This window comes from Mobula birostris, chromosome 24, assembly GCF_030028105.1.
Source record: "Mobula birostris isolate sMobBir1 chromosome 24, sMobBir1.hap1, whole genome shotgun sequence".
Lineage (NCBI taxonomy): Eukaryota > Metazoa > Chordata > Chondrichthyes > Myliobatiformes > Myliobatidae > Mobula > Mobula birostris.
Genome location: NC_092393.1, coordinates 27839638 through 27865919, shown reverse-complemented (window position 1 = coordinate 27865919; position 26282 = coordinate 27839638). Strand labels below are relative to the sequence as shown.

Here is a 26282-nt window from a genome sequence, read left to right as displayed (position 1 = left end):
TTTATAGTTCACACTCCAAAATTTCAGTATTTGATTTTAATACTTTTCAGTCGAAAAACAATAAGTACTTTCAGCATATTACCATTTGAGATAGTAAGAGGACCCCTGAGTCTTGACACACAGTTCGATAGAGCCACATTCTACATCTCAATTAGTTCTGCAGATGCTGCCAGAAGTTGCCCCATAAAGTGGTGAGCTGGGTCTGAAGATCCTGCTGAACATTGCCTCCACTCAGGACAAGTCTGTCCTGCATCTCCTTCACATTCTGACTGATGATTCGTTTCAGCTGCTCAGTGTAGGGAGCCAGGTTCTGATGGAACTCCTCAATTCCCTGGTTAATGTTGGTGTTGAAATTTTCAATGAATGGGCCCAGGTTCTGGTCCATGTTCTCGTTAAGTTTAGCCTTCAGTTCGACGATGTAAGGGTTCAGCCTTTGGTTCAGAACATCCACATGCTCATTGACTTTTGCCTGGAGCTTCTCGGCATATGGTTCAACCATCTGGGACATTTCTCCAATTTGTTGGTTCATCTTGATCTGGAGATCCTTGGCATAGGGGGCCAAGCTATTGCGAAGCTCCTGGACATCCTCATTAAACCTGGAGCAGAATTCAGCAGCTTTGGCAGCCACATTCTGCCTGAGGGTGTCCATGTTTTCATCAATCTTCATCTGGAGCTCCTCAGCATAGGGAGTCAGGACTTCCCTCAGGTTCTCTGTGCTCACTTCCAATCTGGCCTGTAGCTCTTCAGTAAAGGGAGTCAACTTCTGCCGAAGGTCCGCTGCATTCTTACGCAGCTGTTGGCCCAGGTCTTCAGCAAAAGGGGTCAACTTCTGATGAAATTCTTCAATGTTCCTGCTGATCTTCTGATGAACTCCATCAGCAAATGGAGCAAGTTTCTCCCTCAGGTCTTCCAGTTGTTCTCTTATCTGCTGGCGAAGGCTCTCAATGTCTACTGTCATCTTCTCATGAAGACCATCGGTGTAAGGAGCCAACTTCTGTTGGAGATCCTCAGCATAGTCATTGACAGTCTGCAGATGACCCTGAATAAGGTGACTGGAAAAGAAGAGACAGTTGTTTCTTATTCTTGTTACAGGAAAGAGATACATTTAGACAGAGCACCTTGCAAGTCCAATTGTCAAACATACCATGCAGAAGATTGGATGGTTTACAATAAGAAAGACATTGGGATCAGAATACCTTTTGGAATTAATTGCACATGTTCTTTAGTAACACAGGACAGGATGCAATTACAGTTATGTACAGACATGGGAAATGTTGGCCTGAATAGATCTGTGTTGGGGAAGTGGCAGATATCAGATACAGCATTGGTATGGTTGAAGGCTTGTGTCTGATGTCTGCTACTTCCTGCACATGGACCTATTTGGATCTACATTTTCCATGGCTGTATTTAACTGTAGCTGCATCTGGCTTCAAATAAAGCTGTTCCTATGCCTGAATGTATACCTGCTTATACACATAGCTATAGGCATTGATCTGATTTCATTATACGAATAAATGTTACTTTGCTGAGATACTTTCAGCATGTGCCAGAAGCAACATCTGTCATTTCAAACACCAGTCTCATTGCTATTTGATCTCAAACTGGCAGAGAAAGCCCTATTTTAGCTTTTCGGTCAATATTTTCCTGTGCTGCTATGTCCAGGTGTGTCCCAGCTAGCACAACTTCTGTAACTATTCCTAATATTGCTGACACTCACTTGACTTGTTGGCTGATTTCTGAGCCTTCATTTAGGTCATTGTTGGTCAATTGGCTGATGTAATCCCAGAGTGCATCACGAATCTGCTCTCTATTGAGTTCAGCTTGGGAACCTGTATGAAAGAAAAGGAAAGCAGCGTTTCACAGTGGCAACACAGGAACAAGTTCAATATACCTAGTATTCATTTAGCAAGCAATCAGTTTGTAAGGCCCATGCAACTTCACCATAACACACTCCGTATTGAAGGGATAATCAGGTACTCCTCTCAGGAGATGAGGTTAGATGATTTTAGAGTAAAATAATTTGTCTTTTGGGACCTGTTTTAAAATCTTTCCAGACTGAGTGTTGAAACAAGTCTTTCCCCAAAGAGGAACCAAATTGTAGAACCAATGGTTGCTAAGCTCAGACCTTGACCTTAAAACTGGGCTCAACAGTTGTGTGCACATCTGGTGTCCAAGGTGCACAAGCTCGAGAGAAACACTGAACACCTAACAGTATAAAAAATATTTAAAACAAAGGATTAAATATAGAATCTCATACCTGTCATGAAAATAGCAGCAGCTAATACAAGGATCGTCCCTTGATTCATGATGGATTTCACACACTAAGTAGAATTCCTGCTCTCTTTTCAAAAAATCTGTGAAAATAAATGAAAAGATTTAGATCAATATTCAACACCTATTCCTTCATCAACAGTTATTCATTTTTAAGTGGAACATTTTCTTACTGATAAATGAGAACCCTGACTTGTATAAATGGCATCCCGTGTATTCTTATCTCCCATTGCATACTGTAGCAGACAATTGTACCCTGCCACACAATTGAAAACAGAAAGGTCTTGACACAGTACATTTGACTTTATGCAAAGACATTTGCTGAACAGATGCACAGCTAAGCGTACATACACTGTGCCCCTTAATTAGACCCCATCACACAGATGGTGTATCCAGGGCTTCTCTCACCTTCCTCTTCTCTTGAAGCTGTGTCTCAGACCACAGACCTGCCTGTTTTTAAAGGTACTTTATCAGCAGTTGATGACCAGTTAGTCTGCTTCAGTTGGTGGACTTTCCCTGTTACCCAAGACAACGTGGAGCTTCCAACCAGACTGTCATTCTGAACTGTGATGTGTTTCCTTCAATATGTCTCCATCTCAACTGACAGGGGCAAACTCCAATCAAATGGCATGTCTCCGTACAAAGGCCATACTTTGATAACATGCAACAGTTGAATATTCTATGTATTTTGATAGAGTAAGTGTGTTTGGTGATAATTAAATAAGAACCAAAGAAAGATGAGGGGAATTAAGGCAGTGAATATAATGATCGAAAAGTTCAGCTACAATCATTCTAACAAGTATGTAATCCCTATTGCCTAATGTACTTCCGGTAGGATTGTATAAGGCCTATAATTAATGCTTCTTCTGAATTTTCAGTATTTTGATGCTTACCAGTTCAGTTCAATCCAGGTTGTCCCCAGATTAGGGAGGTTTCCAAACAATTTGCAAGTTAGAAATGCAGTTCCCACTCAGCAGAAGATGGGAAGCTGGAGAGGGCCAGTATTCCTCCAGTTAGCAGTTAATAATGTATACAATTTGACTAGAGTAAGATTTCCTGTACAATGAACCAAATATGTTCCGTAAGTCATAGGCTCACACAATACAGAAACAGCCCACTCAGACTGACGTGTCCATGCCAACATGGTGCTTATCTAAACAAGTACTATGGGGTGGCATGGTAGTGTAATGGTTAGCATAATGCTTTGCAGTACCTGTGACCTGGGTTCAATTCCTGCCACTGCCTGTACAGAGTTTGTATGTCCCCTCCTCCTGCGTGACCACGTGGATTTTCCCCGTGTGCTCCAGTTTCGTTTCATCTCACAGTCCAAAGATGTACCGGTTGGTAGGTTAGTTGGTCATTGTAAATAGCCCCATAATTAGGCTACAGTTAAATCAGGGAATAGCTGGGAAGTGTACCTCGAAGGGCCAGAAGTGCTGTTCTGAGCTGTATCTCAATAAATTAAAAAAAAAATACCCACATATGGTTCGTAGCCATCTATGCCTTGGTCAAAACAATGTTCCATACACCAATAATACAGTTTTGCTTTCATTCATCAATACGCATTTGAACAAATTTTTAAAAATGTTGAATACACTTCTTGCTGCACATAGTGGTGGTAGAATTGGTTGAAATAGGGCCGCGACGTGAATGCTTCTACCTTGGCCCCATCGAAATTCTAACTGGAGAGCTGAGCAAAGTAGTAGTGACCTCGGTGTACAAGCCCGCCTTGCCTTGTGAAAAGACCGGCTGGCCAGTCTCAAACAACCCCCAACGATGGAAATTCCACTGGATGAAAGCCTTCCCCTAGGAGCTGATTGCAACTAGGCAACCTGGAAGTGCCGTAACAGACTTAGGACTGGTGTAGGTCGTTCTAAGGGGCTATACAACCAGCCCGACAATTTGTGAATGTGGAACTGAGCCACAAACTATGCAACATCTCCTGCAATGCCCATCGCTAGAGAAACCCTGTACCGTTGCAGATCTTGCGGAATTCAACAACAAGGCGCAAAAATGTGTCTAGTTCTGGCTGGGCCATGTATCGACAGTTCGTGGACATAAGAAGAAGATTTGAACAAAATCAGGCTGGTTTAATGTTTAGGGGTGGTATGGCAGTGTCGTAGTTAGCGTAATGCTATTATAGTGTCAGCGACCCAAACTCAATGCCACTCTTGTATGTTCTCAACATGACGGTGTGGGTTTCCTCCAGTTTCCTCCCACATTCCAAAGACATACAGATTTGTAGATTAGTTCGTCACATGGGTGTAATTTGGGTGGCACAGGCTTGTTGGGCCAGAACGGCCTGATACCGTGCTGTATCTCTAAGTTAATCAAACAATATATTTACAATATTACTTAAATATTACTGAAATATTAAATACACTGTAGTAATACATACAGAATGTGATTTCTCTAGTTTGACATTGAACATATGATTTTGAATACTCTGCCGTAACCTTGTAATATTGAATTTGTACTGTTACTGTACAGAGTAAGTTCAGAGGAGAAAAGTGGTTAGAATCTTATTTCCATCGGAGGGCACCAAATGATTAGATTGCCAAGTATTCAAAAGACAGATGAAGCACTGGATTAAAAGAATGACTTTATAGCATTAGATTAGAGGTTGAGCAATTAGTTGCAAAAAGAAAGCAGGCAGTATTTTTATTATTAGGATTGATGTAGTAGTTGGAGTCACTTATCCTGCAAATAGCCTTGATAATTGAGTCCATTTTAAATAGACCATAGCTTCTTAATTAGATAAACTTTTAAATTTACCACCCTTAAAAGGTGCTATTATGGAACTGTTATTTTTGAAGTCAATACTACTTAGCTTGCGTACCAAGTTAGAGTTTGTTATTCGGGAGCAAAAAATGAGAATAGTTAACATTGTGCGTGTACTCAAATTCTTTCAAATTGAATTGAAAAACATACTACCCTGAATACTGATCAATCCTGGCACGATTTTGGGGGGGGATCGTCTATGCAGAATGAGGATGCTCTTTGATTTTCAGTGTGTGACAGTTTCTGCATTCCATTTATCATCCAGAGAATATTTTAATGCCATACGTTGAGTCAATGTCCTCTTAGAGATTCGTAATCAGAACTTATGGGGCAAATTTACATAGAATATAGAACATAGAACATTACAGCACATTGCAGGCCCTTTAGCCCACAATGTTGTGCCGACCCTCAAACCCTGCCTCCCATATAACCCCCCACCTTAAATTCCTCCATATACCTGTCCAGTAGTCTCTTAAACTTCACAAGTGTATCTGCCTCCACCACTGACTCAGGCAGTGCATTCCACGCACCAACCACTGTCTGAGTAAAAAACCTTCCTCTAATAGCCCCCTTGAACTTCCTACACCTTACCTTAAAGCCATGACCTCTTGTATTGAGCAGTGGTGCCCTGGCGAAGAGGCGCTGGCTATTCACTCTATCTATTCCTCTTAATTTCTTGTACACCTCTATCATGGCTCCCCTCATCCTCCTTCTCCCCAAAGAGTAAAGCCCTATCTCCCTTAATCTCTGATCATAATGCATACTCTCTAAACCAGGCAGCATCCTGGTAAATCTCCTCTGTACCCTTTCCAATGCTTCCACATCCTTCCTATAGTAAGGCAACCAGAACTGGACACAGTACTCCAAGTGTGGCCTAAACAGAGTTCTATAGAGCTGTATCATTACATCGCGACTCTTAAACTCTATCCCTCGACTTATGAAAGCTAACACCCCATAAGCTTTCTTAAGTACCCTATCTACCTGTGAGGCAACTTTCAGGGATCTGTGGACATGTACCCCAAGATCCCTCTGCTCCTCCATACTACCAAGTATCCTGCCATTTACTTTGTACTCTGCCTTGGAGTTTGTCCTTCCAAAGTGTACCACCTCACACTTCTCTGGGTTGAACTCCATCTGCCACTTCTCAGCCCACTTCTGCATCCTATCAATGTTTCTCTGCAATCTTCAACAATTCTCTACACTATCCACAACACCACCAACTTTTGTGTCGTCTGCAAACTTGCCAACCCACTCTTCTACCCCCAAATCCAGGTCGTTAATAAAAATCACGAAAAGTAGAGGTCCCAGAACAGATCTTTGTGGTACACCACTAGTCACAATCCTCCAATTTGAATGTACTCCCTCCACCACCACCCTCTGCCTTCTGCAGGCAAGCCAATTCTGAATCCACCTGGCCAAACTTCCCTGGATCCCATGCCTTCTGACTTTCTGAATAACCATGTAGAACCTTGTCAAATGCCTTACTAAAATCCATATAGATCACATCCACTGCACTACCCTCATCTACATGCCTGGTCACCTCCTCAAAGAACTATATCAGTTTTGTTAGACACGATCTACCCTTCACAAAGCCACGCTGACTGTCCCTGATCAGACCATGACTCTCTAAATGTCCATAGATCTTATCTCTAAGTATCTTTTCCAACAGCTTTCCCACCACAGACGTAAGGCTCACTGGTCTATAATTACCCGGACTATCCCTACTGCCTTTTTTGAACAAGGGGACAACATTCGTGTCCCTCCAATCCTCCGGTACCATTCCTGTGGACAACGAGGACATAAAGATCCTAGCCAGAGGCTCAGCAATCTCTTCCCTCACCTCGTGGAGCAGCCTGGGGAATATTCCGTCAGGCCCCGGGGACTTATCTGTCCTAATGTATCTTAACAACTCCAATACCTCCTCTCCCTTAATATCAACATGCTCCAGAACATCAACCTCACTCATATTGTCCTCACCGTCATCAAGTTCCCTCTCACTGATGAATACCGAAGAGAAGTATTCATTGAGGACCTCGCTCACTTCCACAGCCTCCAGGCACACCTTCCCATCTTTATCTCTAATCGGTCCTACCTTCACTCCTGTCATCCTTTTGTTCTTCACATAATTGAAGAATGCCTTGGGGTTTTCCTTTACCCTACTCACCAAGGCCTTCTCATGCCCCCTTCTTGCTCTTCTCAGCCCCTTCTTAATCTCCTTTCTTGCTTCCCTATGTTCCTCAAAAGACCCATCTGATCCTTGCTTCCTAAACCTCATGTATGCTGTCTTCTTCCACCTGACTAGATTTTTCACCTCATTTGTCACCCATGGTTCCTTCACCTTACCATTCTTTATCTTCCTCACCGGGACAAATTTATCCCTACCATCTTGCAAGAGATCTCTAAACATCGACCACATGTCCATAGTACATTCCCCTGCAAAAACATCATCCCAATTCACACCCGCAAGTTCTAGCCTTATAGCCTCATAATTTGCCCTTCCCCAATTAAAAATTTTCTAGCCCTCTCTGATTCTATCCTTTTCCATGATAATGCTAAAGGCCAGGGAGCAGTGGTCACTGTCCCCCAGATGCTCACCCATGAGAGACCTGTGATTGGACCCGGTTCATTACCTAGTACCAGATCTAGTATGGCATTCCCCCTGGTCGGCCTGTCCACATACTGTGACAGGAATCCATCCTGGACACACTTAACAAACTCTGCCCCATCTAAACCCTTGGAACTAATCAGGTGCCAATCAATATTAGGGAAGTTAAAGTCACCCATGATAACAACCCTGTTATTTTTGCACCTTTCCAAAATCTGCCTCCCAATCTGCTCCTCTGTATCTCTGCTGCTATCGGGGGGCCTATAGAATACCCCCAATAGAGTAACTGCTCCCTTCCTGTTCCTGACTTCCACCCATACTGACTCAAAAGAGGATCCTGCTACATTACCCACCCTTTCTGTAGCTGTAATAGTATCCCTGACCAGTAATGCCACCATTCCTCCCCTTTTCCCGCCCTCTCTATCCCTTTTAAAGCACTGAAATCCAGGAATATTGAGAATCCATTCCTGCCCTGGTGCCAGCCAAGTCTCTGTAATGGCCACTACATCATAATTCCATGTATGTATCCAAGCTCTCAGTTCATCACCTTTGTTCCTGATGCTTCTTGCATTGTGGTACACACATTTCAGCCCTTCTACCTTACTGTCTTTACACCATTTATTCTGCTTCTCTTTCCTCAAAGCCTCTCTATATGTTAAATTTAAAAAAGTGTTCTAGCCTCTGGCTTCCGCTCTGCATTCTCTGCAAAAGTTTTATCCCATTAAAATTTTCTGCCAATCCTTCCCTGCTCCCATCCTTATAAGCACGCAGTCAGAACCAGGTTAAATTATTACAGGTTTCAAATATCTCTCTAATATCTGTAGTATATCTTTGTGTGATTGGTCTGAGTCTGTTCAGCTGCATCGACTATTTGCATTTGCGTGTAATAATTATTTCACACAAGAAAGTAAAGCAATTGACTTTAAGGCCTCTGATTTTGTTTAGAAAAAGTAACCAAAAATATGATCATGGTGATTGGCTTTAACAACGATCCTAAAGAAGGAAAGAAAGAGATAGAAAGACAGAGGTTTAGGGAATGAATTCCAGAGCTTGGAACACTGGCCGCTGTAGATTATTGTAGATGACATAGTTAGACCAATGAGAAACGAACTAACAGGGTGTGTCCTCTTTAAGAATGATGGAGTTGGAAGAGATTGCAGAGATAGGAGGATAAAATCAAGGACAGATTTGAAAATGCAGTGGAGGATTTATAAAACAGGTATTGCTGGACACTAGGCAGTGTGGATGAGTGAGGAAATGGTTACAGCATATTGTTCATTAGCTTTGTAAGAGTTTGCTGAAAAGGTTGATAGGAGGATTGACCTTGAGACTTTCTGTAGTTACATAGGCAGAGCTACTTAATCACAAATTACTGCCTAGAGAATTGCTTCCACATACACCGGACACGGTGCCTTTGTGTGTAGCCTGATTAGTCACAGATCAGTCCATGCTATCACATCAGTGCCACAGCCAATCACGTCAGGATTATTGGCAAAGCTATATTAAGGAGGTACTGGGCCGTGCCAATCCCAAAAATGCACCTACTGATTCTGAGGACTCAGCTATATCACTTAAATTCTTCTTTCAACATAGAAAGCTGAACTAACAGTCTTGCACAAAACAGTCAAAACTAACTCCCCAGTGTTGCTTAGTACTTGTGGGTCAGATGGGCAAATGGATTATCCTGGCAATAAATTTAAAATATTTTTCTTGAGTTTGAATAACCCAGGCTACCTAATGATGTCAGGGGAGTTAATGAGCTAACACTTGATCATGATTCTTTTAGAGAAATTCAATTCTTTTAAGTCACCTTCATGCCAATCCATTTAAATCAGAAACAGTGTGAATGATGTTCTTGGTACTTTACTCGGCTTTGTTTCTGATCACGATGAGATAAGGTTGAAACAATTTCATGTTTCAACCTTCCCAAAGCTCAATTTGATTTCACAGGAAGCATCTGTAAATCTAACTAATCTGTTGATAAACTAAGATTTCAAGCACATAGTCTCACAAATTCCAGTGAGTCTGGCAAATGTCACAGTTACGCTTTATTTTGAAAACTGGATAAAAACCAAAATGTTCTCAAATATGATCTCTTTAAACAGTATACTTACTTACGTTTATGAGTTTTGAACTGGTGCCAATATAAACAAGACCCATTTTAAATGGCTATTCTGGCATTAATACTCATGAACCAATCCATTTTACAACCCATTTTAATAGGTCATCCTTCCCTACGCATCACTGTTGCTACTGGCACTTGTGCCTTCTTCTGCGGAAACTATTTTTACTTTTAATCTAAGCAGATTTTGATGTTATTACCTGTAAAGGGCTATGCCCAACAAATAAAATGGCAGAAAGGACCAATTCTGAATCTACCATCTGGATTGGACCTAAGTCAATGTAAAAGCAGTGTAAAGAGTTGAAGGTATCCTTGTGACAGCGAGCACTTGGTAAATGCACTCCTTACACATGTACATTTACACACACGTGCAAACATTGCCTTGTCAGTCTGCTGATGTTGGGCTGAGTGTATGTTCTTCAATGTCTTCTCTGGTATATTTTAACAGATCCTAAAGGGTTTGGTTTTATGGTGCCTTTCCCTCCATACACAGTGGAATATTTCATTTCTTTAGTGATGGGGATGTATAAATGTGTATATGTTGTCTGTTGTATTTAAAGTAGATGCTTCAGTTTATTTTGTAATATGATTTAACTATATTATGGGGTGCATCATATTTTAATTCATGTGTAGTTTTAAGTTAACTTTTTTTTAGATTAGATTATGAGGACACGCAGTCCTCTCTTATTGTCATTTAGTAATGCATGCATTAAGAAATGATACAATGTTCCTCCAGAATGATATCACAGAGCCACAAGACAAATCAAGACTGAGAAACTGACAAAAACCACATAATTATAACATATAGTTAGGCAACAGTGCAAAGCAATACGGTAATTTGATAGAGAACAGACCATGGGCAAGGTAAAAAAAATCTCAAAGTTTCTCGAAAGTCCCATCATCTCATGCAGACGGTACAAGGAAGAAAAAAAAAACTCTCTTCCTGCCATGAACCTCCAGCGCCGCAAACTTACCGATGCAGCACCCTGGAAGCACCTGACCAAAGCCGACTCTTGAGTCCGTCCGAAAACTTTGAGCCTCCGACCAGCCCTCCAACACCGAGCACCGAGCACCATCTCTGCCAAGCACTTCAACCCCGGCCCCTGCAATAGGCAAAGCGGAGGATTCGGGGCCTTCCCCTCCGGAGATTCTCAATTGCACAGTAGCAGTGGCAGCGAAGCGGGCATTTCAGAAGTTTCTCCAGATGTTCCTCTGTGCTTCTCACGTCTGCCTCCATCAAATCAGGATTGTGCACGGCCCCTACTTACAAATACGATATCATTTCAGAGCGGCCGCGCATGCTGCGTCGCGCTGCCATCTTCTCCTCCCCTTCCAACTTTGTGGGTAATTAAGGATGATATGTCCTCATGCCTAATAAAACGGGGGCTTCGCTCTTATAGGAGAGACAGAGATCAGGATCACCAGGTGGTCACACAGAACAAAGTATGGAACTATTATTGTGCTTTCTGATAGATATTTTTGTAAATAATTGCAGTTTTCTTTTCACTAATTTTGCTAATTTTTGTAAGTTTGATTTTTGATACCCTTGCACCAAAGTGCTAAGCACCTCCAGCCATGTTTTTCCTTTGGTCATAACCTATGTATGTAATAACCCATATACTTCAATATAAAAATCAATCATGAATGTCAGTGTTAAGGAATATCCACTGTTGAACTTACAAGTGTTGATTATTTGGGAGTTAACATTCCCCCATCGCAGAAGATGCAGTATGGAAGTTTGTGCATGGGGCTTTGAAAGGATAAATGCCTTTCTGCATGTGTGTGTCACGCTGACAGAAAGTGCAGAATGAAAATCAGGATGGTACACAAAGCAGTGATGTGTAGTTCAAGAAAATTTCATTGTTAGAAGTGTTACACTGCAAGGAGAATTTCCAGCAAAATCATTCATGAAAATATGAAAATTATTTAATTGAAACAATTTTTATTATTTTAGTAAAAATGATCAATTTTGATCTACTTGTTAGATATATAGGAAATTTTCTAAGTGGTCTGCTGTGGTTAGGGGTCTCAGCTGTAGCAGTTCTGAAAGGGAATATTTGACGATTCTCCCGAGAGCTGCTCCAATGTATAGGACTGAAAGAGGCTGCAGAGGGTTGTGGAATTGGCCAGCTCCCTCACAGGCACAACCCTTCCCACTATCAAGGATATCTTCAAAAGCTGATGCCTCAAGACGATGGCATCCATCATTTAGGATTCTGATCATCCGGAACATTACTATCATCAGGAAGGAGGTACCGGAACCTGAAGATCCACACTCTACATTTTAGGAATGGCTTCTTCCCCTCTGCCATCAGATTTTGAATGGCCCATGAACACTACCTCACTATTCCTGTTTTGTACTATTTATTAATTTACTTTTATTGTAACTTATAGTATTTTGTTATGTATTACACTGTATTGCTGCCGCAAAACAACAAATAGTTCTGTGCAATAGTCTTAGGCACATATATAGAGCTAGGGTGCCTAAGACTTTTGCACCGTGTTGTACTTGTCAACACAGACTTTGTAAGTCCGGGAGGAACAAAAGATGTTGGGAATGCTGAGGGTGGAGCGCCACGGGAGCGGTGTGGGACAGGTGGCAGAGAAAGAGTGCCTGTGGCAGGGGGTGATGTAGATGCAGATGCACCCAACCCTGAGATACCATAAAAGGTCATTTGGTTCCAAACAACTGGTTCTTTGATCATTACAGAATATCTCTCTGGAGCATCCCACTCCCTTCCCTCTCCCTTCTCCCCTTTCTGCTCTCAGTCCACAATAGAGAACCATATCAGAATCAAGTTTATCATCATTCATATATGTCATGAAATTTGTTTATTTTTGTGGCAGCCGTGCAGAGTAATACATAAATTTACCACAGTACTATGCAAAAGTTTTGGGCATCCTAGCTATGTATATATTATGTATGTGTTTGTGTGCCTAAGACTTTGCACAATACTGTATGTCAGTGCTGTAAACCAGATTCTGATTCTAAATGGTCTTTAAGAGATGTCCAGCTGATGCTACTGAAAGCAGCAAACCTGGTGACCACCTTGAGTTCCATTCTACTGGAATAGTTCTTCCAGGAATAACTCACCAGGTTTGTGTCTCTAGTTCATTTCACTCTCATGGAAATGCAATCCTCCTTCATACATTTTAAACGATCATTAAATTTAACCTTTGGTTGATAGCCAAACAAAATCTGTCAGTTCTCTTTTACACCCACACAAAATATAAAGCAGCTCTTTTAATGTGAAAGTAACATGATAATATGTGAAAAGGTTACAGGAAAAAATAACAGGCATGGGATCATTCTAGACTTGATAGACCAAAATGGCCTCACTATGTAGCAAGAAAATATGAAATTCCTTGAATGTTGTAAATAGCTCTGCATAGAAAGCAAGCCTTTACTTTCAATACAATCACAGTATAGTATTTAAACACAAAAGTTGCTGGTGAACGCAGCAGGCCAGGCAGCATCTCTAGGAAGAGGTACAATCGACGTTTCGGGCTGAGACCCTTCGTCCTGGCCTGCTGCATTCATCAGCAACTTTTGTGTGTGTTGCTTGAAATTCCAGCATCTGCAGATTTCCTCATGGATGGCAGTATTTAAACCTTTGCGTTCTAAACTAATTCCTGAACCTTAATTATTTGTGCATTATTATTTCTTGATTTCCATACTTTTGTTAAAAAAACAATATTTAATGAGGAAATGAATTACATCAGGCAAGCATCAAAATACCTCTCCTAGGATTTTAACATATAAAACCACTAAGTAATGACAGTAGGTTTAATTTACAAAAACAGAACAGTGTTCGATGAAGTCTTATATCTTCCATCTCTCACTTAGCTTGGGAAGGAAACAAAACTGTTGGAAAATACCCAATATTGCATGCCCTTGTCCTCTTAATCAACATAGTGAAATGATTTCAAAGGTCAAAGTAAATTTTATTATCAAGGTACTGTATGTATTTGTCACCATGTACAACCCTGAGATTCATTTTCCTGTGGGCATACTCAGCAAATCTATAAAATAGTAACTATAACAGGATCAATAAAAGATCAACCAGAGTACAGAAGACAACAAACTGTGCAAATGCAAATATAAATAAATAACAATAAATGATGAGAACATGAGATAGGGATAGACAGAGACTGCAACAACTGCTGTGTCAGGGGCTGATGACAATGGATGACCTATGGTTTCTGCAGTCTTGTACCAGCATTCATAATTGGGTTGTTGACATGGCTGGTTGCCGTGGTAACACTCACCTACCTACAGCCCATGTCATGATTTGCTACAGTTTTCCTACTTGTTGAAATTTTCCCTTCGCCAACATCCTTAAACCAGAGCTTTGGGTGCCACACACGATCTTTTGCCTTGGGACACCACCCCATTCTTTCAGACCTTGAAGATATGACAGGGAAAGGAAGTCTTCCAGCCTTGGTAAATGCAGAGATGTATGGTTTAGTTATCAAAAGAAACAGTTGGGTTGGGAACGCATTCCTTGTATTAGATGTTCAGGATGCACTGCAGGCATTGAAGGAAGGATTGGCTGTGCTTTTTTGGCAGCTGTATATATCTATTCAACAATGCACCTGGCATTCACATCTTATAGATCAGCATCTTGTTTCTGTTCTTCCATATCTAGTTTGTCAAATGGCTGAAACTGGTAGCTGCCTTTTCAATGCACCTATCAAGTTATCACTGACTTTCCATCTTCTTTGTCTTTCAGGCATACTAAATTTGCTCAATTAAGCAAAAATTGTATTACCCATGCTTAAGTTTTTGAGCTGGGAAGCAAAAGGACTGGTTGAAGATTCAAGTGCAAAGGTGCTGATATTTGGAAGTAGACTGGGTATAGAACTCAACTCTGCTCCAAAGAAGATCATGATCAACGAATCGGCCATCATTCATTGAATTTTTACTTCACCAGCCATTCTCCAGCAAGAAGTCACTGGGCTACTGATTCAATTACACAGCTAGCAAATGGAATGCTATCTTATTCCAGAATTCTAAAACCAATTTGTGAGAGTATTTACGTCACCATGCATTTCAAGAACTCAACGGTGGTCCTCAACACATATGTATGATATATCACAGATGTTTCTCTGGATACTTAAGAGATATAGTATTAGGTACATAAAACACACCTGATATCATTGTCCTGATATTCTACTACACGGACAAATGGGCCTTGTCTGTAGAGTTTGGAGAGTGAGACCAAAGAGTGTTAGTGGTATGTTGGACAGGTGAAGCTGAAGGAGGAGAACAAAGCTATGGGGGTCACCTGAGTGGACTGACAGTATCATAGAGTCATAGAAAAGTCCAGCGCAGCCACAGGCCCTTCAGCCCATCTAGTCCATGCTTAAACCATTTAAACTGCCTGCTCCCATCAACTGCACTGGGACCATAGCCCTCCATACCCTTACCATCTATGTACCTATCCAAACTTCACATAAAAGCTCGCTTGCATCACTTTTGCTGGCAGCTCATTCCGCACTCTCATGGCCCTCTGTGTGAAGATGTTCCCCTTAAACTTTTCACCTTTCATCCTTAATCCATGACCTCTGGTTGTAATCCCACTCAACCATAGTGGAAAAAGACTGCTTGCATTTACCCTATCTATACCCCTCATAATTTTGCATACCTCCATCAAACCTCCTCTCAATCTTCTACATTCTAAGGAATGAAGTCCTAACCTGTTCAGTCTTTCCTTATAACTCAGATGGGAGAAGGAAGAAAGGAGTATTGGTGAGGTGTGTCCTGTGTCCGGCCAGTGGCTGGTCTAGGATTACTGCAGGCAGGGAGGCAAGTAATTGTGGAGGACTCAGAGGCCAGAGGCTCAGGTACAATACCAGAGGTTGATGAAAGGTTTGGGGCCATGGGATGGGATTGGAAAGCAGAATGATTAGGGGTTGGTTTGGGGTTTATCTCAGAGAATAGGACATATGTTCTGCTGCAGTTGTCCTTAAGAACTTCTGGACAAGAAGTAACCTCATTTCATTTAGCTCCAATCAGCTAATCACAACAGGTAAGAAGGGTGACTCACATACAAGCATCCCCAATTAAAAGTCTACAGTGATAGAGGATGACTGAGAAATGATTGTTATTGTGTATTTTGAAGTCTGATGAAGGGTCTTGGCCTGAAACATCGACTGTTTATTCCAGTCCATAGATGCTGCCTGACTTGCTGAGCTCCTCCAGTATTTTATGTGTGTTGTTATTTTGCTCCTGGTGATAAAATAACATCATGTTAATTAAATTCCTAGCCAAACCTCTCCACCCACATTGCCTGGCCTGCTAAGTACTTACAGCATCTGCTGCACTTATTCCTTGAGGCAGCTGACAGAGAAGAAGTCCTCACCCTAACACAGTGGTGTCAAGAAAACAACTTCTCCCTCAATATCACAAAAAGAAAGGAGCTGGTTTGTGGACTACAGGAGGAATGGAGACAGGCTAACCCCTATTGACATCAATGGACCTGGGTTTGAGAGGGTGAACAGCTTTAAGTTCCTTGGTATACACATCACCGAGGACCTTACTTGGTCTGTACTTACCGGCTGTATGGTGAAAACAGCACAAAAATACCTCTTTCACCTCAGACGCTTGGAAAAGTTTGGCATGAGCCCTCAAATCCTAAGAATTTTCTATAGGTGCACAATTGACAGCATCCTGACTGGCTGTATCACTGCCTGGTATGGAAACTGTACTTCCCTCAATCGCAGGACTCTGCAGAGAGTGGTGTGGACAGCCCAGTGCATCTGTGCATGTGAACTTCCCACTAATCAGGACATTTACAGTGACAAGTGCCTAAAAAGGGCCCGAAACATCACTGGGGACCCAAGTCACCTCAACCACAAACTGTTCCAGCTGCCACCATCCGGGAAACAGTACCACAGCATTAAACCCAAGACCAGCAGGCACTTCCATCAGGCCAACAAGCTGATTAATTTACGCTGATATAATTGTATTTCTATATTGACTGTTCTGTTGTATATCTTACTGTACATACTACCTATTGTAAGTGACACATTGCAAATTCAGACGGAGATTGAATTTTTACTCATGTATGTGAAGGATGTAAGAAATAAACATAATCAATTCAGTTATATTCCCTATTAGCAAAAATGATTGCTGGATTCTATGATTGTCATTGCATGTCATTGCCCATCTGTGGTTGTCCTGGAGACAAGAAATGGTTGAGGAGAGTGGGAGTCAAAGGGCCAAGGTCTGCACCTCATTGGATCCAGGGTGAATTCAGAGATCAGTATTGGTGGAGTCAGGGGTGATAGGTCTTCTATGCTGCTTCAGATGTATTGTTAGGGATTTAGGCATCTTTCTCTGCAACTTGAAGATTAATGTCTTCAGGGAAAGTACTTATGAATTTCATTCATGAATGTCTCATCATGTGAGCCTTATTTGATCTCCTCACCTGAGTCTGTCGTTCAAGAGCTAGTACGAATGTTAAATCTGATGGTTCATCCCACAAATGCTCAGGACAGAGAATTACTTTGTTTGTTCAAAAATCACAAGTTATCTCAGGTACATTGAACCAAACATTTGAAATAGATGTAGAATAAGATGGTAACTAATCAATCCAACAAGTGACCTTCAGTCACCTTACAAATGAGAACCTTCAGTTACCTTACAAATACAGAATAAGTTAGATACAGACCGAAAATGCTATGTAATTGTTAATCGAGATCTTTACTTTCAAACATGTACCTGGAAATAAATCCTGACTGAAATAAAATTTAAAAATATATATTTGCCCTGTGATTACAATGAGTGAAATAAGATATGTGATTAAGCAAATGTTAATGAGTGTCTGACCAAATTTAAGCCGCGGATATCAAATGTCTGCTTACTGCAATAAGTCAAAAGGGTTACAACACCAACAACATTATCAGATTTCACTTCCATCTCTGAGGAAACACTTAAGAAAGCTTTAATGCTGGTCACCATTCAGTTAGGGATTACACCATATATATCCTATCAGATCCCTCCAGCCCGCAAACAGATCAATTCAGGTGTTAAATATGAAATCAACTTTTTCCTTTTCTTCTCCACTTAGATTTTGATCATTGGGAAATGTTGGAAGTACACAGCAAGTCAGGCAGAAAGAGAAACCAAGTTAACCTCTGGGACCCACTTGATCCAGACCATGTCCACTGATCACACCCTGTAACTCCCTTCAGCTATCTCAACCACCCAAGCCTCATGGGATCTCTGGTACCGGAGGCATCTACACCAATGGTCTTTCCATGGAGGAGGGGGCTGTGAGGGACAGTCGGAACTCCAGTGACCAGATCTGAGGTTCTGCCCTCCAGGCACTGCCTGATAGTGTTAGGTCACTGTGCTAAAAGGCATTTTCACACTTCTTAATTGTCTCTGATATTCAGGGACTAAAAAATGCTTAAATGAATTTAAATAACAAAAATACAAATTACAAAATTTTCAAAATAAAATTTAAGAAGTTTAGCTGAAGTATGTTGGACATTGTAAATTAGACTGAAATAAGGAAAAAAGTAAGTAAATAAAACTTAACCAATTTTACTTTTTAAATATCGGATCAAATGAATGGGTCTGTTGATTCTATATTAGGTATAACTAGTGTAGAGCTGTGAGACCAGATGGGAAGGACATCAACCATTCCCACCCCCCACCCTGTCCCCCCACCAACTCTTTCTGAATGGTCCCTTAAACATGGTAATTGCAAGGACAGGTAGTGAGATCATCAAAGAGTTATGTTGACTTGGAGCGTTGTGTAGATTGGAGGTAGCATCCCCATGTCTCTGTCCCACCAGTTCCTCCCTCCTGGAACTGCCTCCTGCCAGACCTGCAGGCCAGAACACCAGAGATCAGGCTGGGCTCATACTGAGAGATACGGTGCCCAGGTGACACGTTATGTTGGCGCCAACTGCAATTTCGAAAAGATGACACAGGCCGTAAGATTCTTTGAATGAACATCCCTGTACCTCCCTCCAGATGCCTCCATTGCAGGGGAACTTCAAAAGTTCTTGGATGAAGTTGGTATGACAAAGGGAACTGGTTATTGAGGGTAGACAGGGAGGAAGTTAGTCCAACTTCCTGATTTAAGGGCTGAGGGGTGCCTACAATCAGCCAGCCATAAAATGCACACTTCAGTTTTATATATTTCTTCAAAATGACCATAAGACCACTCGACATACTGTAGGAGGAGCAGAATTATGATATTTGGCCTATTGTTATCTGCTTCATCATAGCTGACTTTTATTCCTCTCTACCCCATTCTCCCCATAACCTTTGACACCTTTACTATTCAAGAACTCTGCTTCAAATATGCTCAATGACTTGGTTTCCACAAAGTTTACCTTCGAAGGAATGTACTGTTTTCAAAGGATCATCACCTATCTGGAAGAAGAAACTGCCAGACCCTACACTGTGCTAATTTTTCCACTTCCACTGGTTTAATATTGTTTCATTCTCGGGCTAGTTGGACTCACTGAGCCAGTGTTGCTCTTTGGACCTGTTGGGTGTATTGTGGCCTACTCAAAATCGCCACCTGTAGTAAGTCCTGCCCTCAATAATCTACATCAACTAATACCCTGTTGCTGGAATATGGTGTTGGTGAACTAATTTAACCTGGAAACTGAAGGCAAGCTGAACCTTAATCAAGGGGTTGGGGAGGAGGAAAGGGCAGTCTAGCTGCCCCTGTTGGAACTCAAGCCTACTCATTATTTCAGTTAGTTGTTTTTTTCGAAAGATTATTGAGCTAAAGTGTTAATCTTGTTTCTCCACCAATGAAGCATGCATTTTTTAGCCCCTAAAGTATGTCAGGCAACCCTACTTGTTATAGCAGAAAGCCTTTCCTCCTCCTCACAACCCTTCCGCAACACCCACTCAACCCGCAACTGTTACAGAAAACGTGAGTTGATTAACAAACCTCTGGACGTGTATGGCAGTTATAAAGCAGCGTTAAAAAATATCACAGAAAGAACAAAAATATCACAATAGAAGAAGGTCTGTTAGGTCATTCAGCCCATCGAGTCTGCTGTGCTATTCAATCATAGCTAATTTTATTTTCAAATCCATTCTTCCACCTTCTCCCGGTAAACCTTAATCCACTTACTGATCAAGGACCTATCAATCTCTGCCTTACTACACCGACTGACTCGGCCTCCACAGCTCCCTGTGGCAATGAATTCCACATATTCATCAACCTCTGGCTCAAGCAGATCCTCCTCATTTCTGCTTTAAAAGCCATCCCTTTATTCTGAGGCTGTGACCCCTGAGCCTACACCTTCATACTGACTGCAAACCCTTCTCCACATCCACTCTATCAGTAGGTTTCAGTGAGACCTCTTCAACATCAAATACTGACCCGGATCCATCAAACTCTCCTCATACATTTCCATTAACATTAGCATTCGGTTGGTAGGTCAGGTGCCACACGTCTAATAAATCTGAACGGCATTAATTCATCTTAAATAGTTGATTCTAATTTTTAAAAAGATACTTCAAATTTGAAGAAGAATTATCTATCCCGAACCTTTAAAGCTAAAAGCAATTTTATTTTTAAATATTCTGAAAGACATATTTTCCGTGAGCAATATCCTTCTGTGATGGATCTGACTCATGCTGGAATTTGGCCCAATTACCTCATCTAATGGCCATTCATTGTGTAAGGTCAGCCTGCCACAGACCATGAGATAATCACTGCCCTCTCCTACTCACCATTATGATTTTTGTAGGAACGAGGATGGGAGGCCTGGTTGATGCTTCCACAACTACGTCCAAAGCTTTGCAGTCCACAGTGGTGAGCCTTACGCTGATTCATCAGTAATTGATTAACCAGAAAATATAATGAAAGAACATAAACTTTACTTTCATTCCACACTTGCATTTAACAAATTTAATGTTAAAATCTAATGAAAATGCTAAATAGGTTTTACTGCACTGAAATGGTATGTAAGTTACTTCCCTGTCTCAATTGTCAACAAATATGAAATATTGTATGATATATTAAAATGCCTGACGAAAACTTACTGAAATGTGTAAGCTAGTTCATTGCAAAGAAAATGTTCATGTTATTAAAATTCTGAGGATTTAGGTAGTGTAGTATTTAAGTTACTGCACTAGAATTCCGGACCATTCATTCAAAGTCATGAATTCCAAATGCATAGCAACTGGGGAAAGTCAAGTAATTAAATAAATTTCATGTTTTCAAAAAAGCTAGTTGCAGTAATTGTGTCCAGAAGGCTAAACAGCAAATTGGCTCACCTTGTTTTTTTCACAGGAGGAAAAATGCATTTTTTCCCTTCTCTGACTTGTCAATGTTCCAGTGGCTATACTTCATTAGGAGTTTCAGGAGAGTTGGCATGTCACCAAAGATCTTAGAAACTTTCTACCGACGTATCATGAAGCGCATTTTGACTGGTTGTATCACCTGGAATGGAAGCATCATCGCACAGAGTCAGAAAAAATTTCAGAGGGTTGTAGTCAGCCCAATCCTGGACACTAGTCTTCCCACTATTGAAGACATTATCAAAAGGTGAGGCCTCAGGAAGGTGACGTCATCATCAAAGACTCTTACCATCCAGCACATGCCCTCTTCTCATTAATGCCACCAAGGTGGAGTCGAAGATGAATACTTAACATTTTAAAAATGGCTTCTTCCCCTCTGCCATCAATTTTCTGAACAGTTCATGAATAGCACCTCACTATTTTTATGTATTATTGTAACTTATAGTAATTTTTATATACTGCACTGTACCAATGCCACAAAAGAACAAATTTCATGACACTTACAACACGCTGGATGAACTCAGCAGGTTGGGCAGCATCCGTGGAAAAGATTGGTCGATGTTTCGGGCCGGAACCTGACGAAGGGTTCCGGCCCGAAACATCGACCAATCTTTTCCACGGATGCTGCCCAACCTGCTGAGTTCCTCCAGCATGTTGTAAGTGTTGCTTTGACCCCAGCATCTGCAGATTATTTTGTGTTTTAAATTTCACGACACATGTCTGTGAAAATAAACCTGATTCTGATTCTGATTGTGACCTATGTGTTTAGATACAATTAGGGCTGGACAATAAACACATTCTGTGAGTGAATTAATAAGAAAAAAAATCTAAAAGGACATTTAATAAATTTAACAAAGAATGCCTGGGTAAAGGGATTTCAGCCAGGCTCACTCTTACGGAGAACTGGGATTATTTCCCTCTTAATTTCCTCTCTAATGACATGCTGTTTGCAAAGAAAATTCTTTCAATGTTGCTTGGCACCTTTATTCATTATTTTCAGTTTTAAATGTGTTAAAAATTACATTGTACAATTTCAATAATAAACACACTGGTAAGGCAATGCCAAATCCTTCTGGGGCGCAATTTCATGAAGTAGAAAACCAGGAATGTCATTCAGTTGTGTGAGGATGTTTAATATCACACAGATGTGTTTCAATCTACTTTATTTCTAGCAGTAGATGTGATGGCATCATCACACCTCCAATTGTACCTATTGTCATCACAGCTTACTCCACTTTCTTCACATTTCAAGGGCAGACAGTAGGCTTTCTATGCTCTGAAACATGACTCATAGGCATGGCTGAATTACAGTACTTAGATAGATGGTGGAATTGGGGGTGGCATGAGGGGGGATAGTTAATGTGGGGGAAATAAAAAGGAAATTGTATTTAAAAGGAAATTAGAGTAAATATGTACTTGATTATCACTGTGAACTAGCTAAGCTGAAGAGTCTGTTTCTCCGCTGTATGACTTTCTCTGACTCAACCCCTGCTCCACACAAATTTTACTGTGAAAATTCTCATGATAGAGTTCATATCTAGGCACGGCCTTGCCTTTCCTTTTCTCTTTGACCTGTTCTCTGATCCTCAGAATCTAGCTCTCTTCCATGTTGTGGCCTCACTTCCTTTGCTTCCCCATGGGTGGCCAATTTTCCAATTACAGAAACCTCACTCTCCGGAATTCCTTGTCTACGTCTCCACCTTCCACTTCATTAAAATGTTTCTTCAAATTTATTGCCTCGCAAGATTTTGCTCACTTCTCATTTTTGTTTATGCCTGTTTTTATTAATATTTTAATGCTATGAAAGACCTTTAGGATATATTACTAAACTATAGACATTATGTAAGCACAGACCAAGTTCAAGGTTAATCGTCATTCAGCCATACATATGAATACAGTTAAATGAAACAGCTTTTCTCCAGGGCCAACACTGTACCTGCAGTCATACGCAGCACGTAGCACATATATTTATGAAAGCAGAAAAAACATGCAATCATGAGAATTAATATAGCCCAAGCGGCCAAGCAGCACGGCCTGTAGATTGACAGTGTGTGGGATATTGTTCTGGTCCAACTTGTCTTCTACCGAGCGAAAACTGGAGAGCAGCACTGATGGGAGGGGTCAGTCCCCAACACAGCACGGATTCCAGTTCGCCCACAGAGCCCTTTTCTTCCTGCCATGACACCTCCGATGTCTCCTCTCCTGGGCAGCTGCAAGAGACAGAACCATGGCACGCGGGCCTGGTCTGTGCAGCAACTGAGGCGATGCAGCTCCCCCACTGTCGGTCTCCCCAATGAATCAATGAACCAGACTTGCAGTATTTTTTATTACCAACATCCAACAGTGTCTTGCAATTGGAATGAAAATGTCTAAGACAATCTTTTGCACTGTTTGTTGGTCCGTGCACTGCCTCCACACAGCAATGGAATGCAACAATTCAAGTCAAGTCAAGTCACCTTTTATTGTCATTTTGACCATAACTGCTGTTACAGTACACAGTAAAAATGGGACAATGTTTTTCAGGCCCATGGTGCTACGTGAAACAATACAAAATCTACACTGAACTATGTAAAACAACACAAAAACTACACTAGACTACAGACCTACCCAGGACCGCATAAAGTGCACAAAACAGTGCAGGCATTACAATAAATAAGAAACAAGAGAATATGCACAGTAAGAGGGCGGTAGGTTGGTGTCAGTCCAGGCTCTGGGTATTGAGGAGTCTGATGGCTCGGGGGAAGAAACTGTTACATAGTCTCGTCATGAGAGCCTGAATGCTTTGGTGCCTTTTTCCAGATGGCAGGAGGGAGAAGAGTTTGTATGAGGAGTGCGTGGGTCCTTCATAATGCTGTTTGCTTGACGGATGCAGCGTGTGGTGTAAATGTCTGTCATGGCGACACGGTACGCAACAAGTTCAGCTATTGAGCAACTTGCTGATGTGCAGTACATGATGTCCTTTATATCCAGAAGTGTCTTGCAATCATAGAAACAATATGAAGGACAACCAATTACATCTTTAGCTAGACCCAAAGAAGCCACTACGACTGTGCACACCGCCATCTTATCGGAAAAGTTGACCTAGGTCCTTGGAGACCACAAACCAACCACAAGGTGACAAGTAGATAGGAAATCAATCTCGGGCAACACCATCCCCACACACATATTACTGTCCTCTCACGCCCATCCCAGATCACTTGGTCACACACATATGGAATTGCATTCTTTAAAAGCAAAGCCAAAAGCTGCTTGGCTTAGTTGGTAGCACATGTGCTTCAGTGGGTTTAAATCTCATTCCAGAGACCCGACTATAAAAACTTGGACTGACAGTGCATTGCTGGATGTGTCAATCTGTAAAGAGACGTTATACCAGAACCCTATCTGGTCCCAGGATCCACTTGACCTATATTGAGGAAGAGCTTGGGAGTTACCTCTATAACCTAAGTCAACACTTAGTGAACAACAAGAAAAGTTGATTATTGACCAAATTAATTTCTGCAGGAGTTTTCTGACTTTAAAAAAACATTTCACTGATTTTAAAACACTTCAGAACATCTAGATATCATGAAATTTGCATATAAATGTAGATCTATTCTTGGCTCTTGCCTGGAATTTTATACTGTATATGGCAGAATCAATGCCTGGACACATCGCAAAGTTTGAAACTTACTTCTCGTGCAATGCAGTTTCAATAAGTGACTCAGAGAGTCACCTAACTCAGTTGAAGTTTGAAAGAAATTTAGAGCTATAGTACTCAGAGTTTAGAAAACTTAGTGGTGAACTTATTAAATCATTTAAGATCTTTAGAAGGCTTGACAGGATAGATATTTCCACTAATGAGAGAATCTTAAAAAAGGGTATATTATTACAAGATTATAAGGGTACGGTTAAAACTGAGGAGATTTTTGCAGATGGGTGTATCTGCTAGATCACTGGGGTATTTAAAGAAGAAATGTGGAACTGAGCACAATTGGAACTGGTCCAGAAGAGGAGGTGAGGCCTGCAACATGGTCACAATAACAGGCAGATCAGGCATGAAGGGCTGAAGCTCCAACGTTCTTATGTTCTACTTAATTCGATAGAATTTTAACAATTGTGTTACAGTGATGGATGCAGTTAATTTGTGTTATAATCAAAATGGTTAATGTCTGTCTCTTTATGTGTCCTTTGGGAGATCAGGCAGCTGGTCCCTGTCTGCTGGCACGTGGTGCTTGTTTAAGATGGAACTCAAAACAAATGTTGCCAGGCAGGTCTTGGGATCAAGTTAGCAAGTTAGTTAAGCCTGTCATTCCTATTGGGGAATAGGCCGCCGATAGCAGTCCTCTGACCCGGGCTAGTCTGGTGATGATACTGGATCATAAACGGTTGATTGGTCCTGTGGCTTCTATAGACCAGAGGCTCTCACATTTAGACTTTATATTTCTTCTAGGCAAAGATGCTACCTCTCCCAGGGATAAGGTTTTCCAAACTTCTGTTGGTGTTTCTGTAGTGTAGGTTATTACCGGATGGGGTTGCTAGCCTCATGCTCAACCTTCCTCCTTTCACAGGCAGGCTTGGAGAAGTCCATAGAGAAGTTTTGGGAATCAAATGTGTGGGTAAACTGCTAGCAGTTCCACAAATACAAAATGTTTCCCCCATTAACATCTAGATTTTTAAATGAACATGTGGTTCCATTTCAGAGGATTTCAGACCATGTTGTCCCATCTTTGGTCAAGCAGTTTTGGAGCCATTATATTTTCACAGTGCAAGGTTGGGTCACTACTGAGTTAACTTCATTTGCTGCCTTCTACTCTTTAACACCCCCAATCTCACGATACTGACCCTCTCTGCTGAGTGAGTTCTCCCTCTCTGAATTGTTCACAACCTGACACTTTACCACAGCACTGCCCCAAGCTACAAAGCTGACTGGCAACGCGTTGAAGGCCTGATACCTAATGAACACTGGTCCCAATAGCGCCATGGCTCAGAGTGCCAGCTCTTCATTGCACCTCAGAAAGTCATTCCACCACCACTCAATCCCCACCACCCCTTAGACACTTCTTGCCCAAACTTTCCCCACTTCAACCCTGCTTCCCTGATGATCAACACTCCCACAGAGCTTGGATCATTTAGAGACATCTCCTGTTGGCCCTTCTCCCAATATTTGAGTAATGCCAGTACAAACTGTAGACTGAGGTAATTGTCAAAGGAAGGAAAATTTCAGCCAGCCAGAAGCC

General features: G+C 41.4%; 1 protein-coding gene across 1 annotated transcript; it reads right to left on the bottom strand.

The window, feature by feature from the left end:
- On the bottom strand, positions 1-20580 carry LOC140187118 (uncharacterized). Its single transcript, XM_072242083.1, has 4 exons — positions 20497-20580; positions 2258-2354; positions 1718-1829; positions 1-1052 (listed from the first exon to the last, which is right to left on the bottom strand). Exons 2-4 carry the CDS (start codon positions 2304-2306, stop codon positions 152-154), a joined length of 1062 nt encoding a protein of 353 aa, XP_072098184.1. The 5' UTR covers positions 2307-2354; positions 20497-20580; the 3' UTR covers positions 1-151.
- Between the last annotated feature and the right edge of the window lie 5702 nt (positions 20581-26282).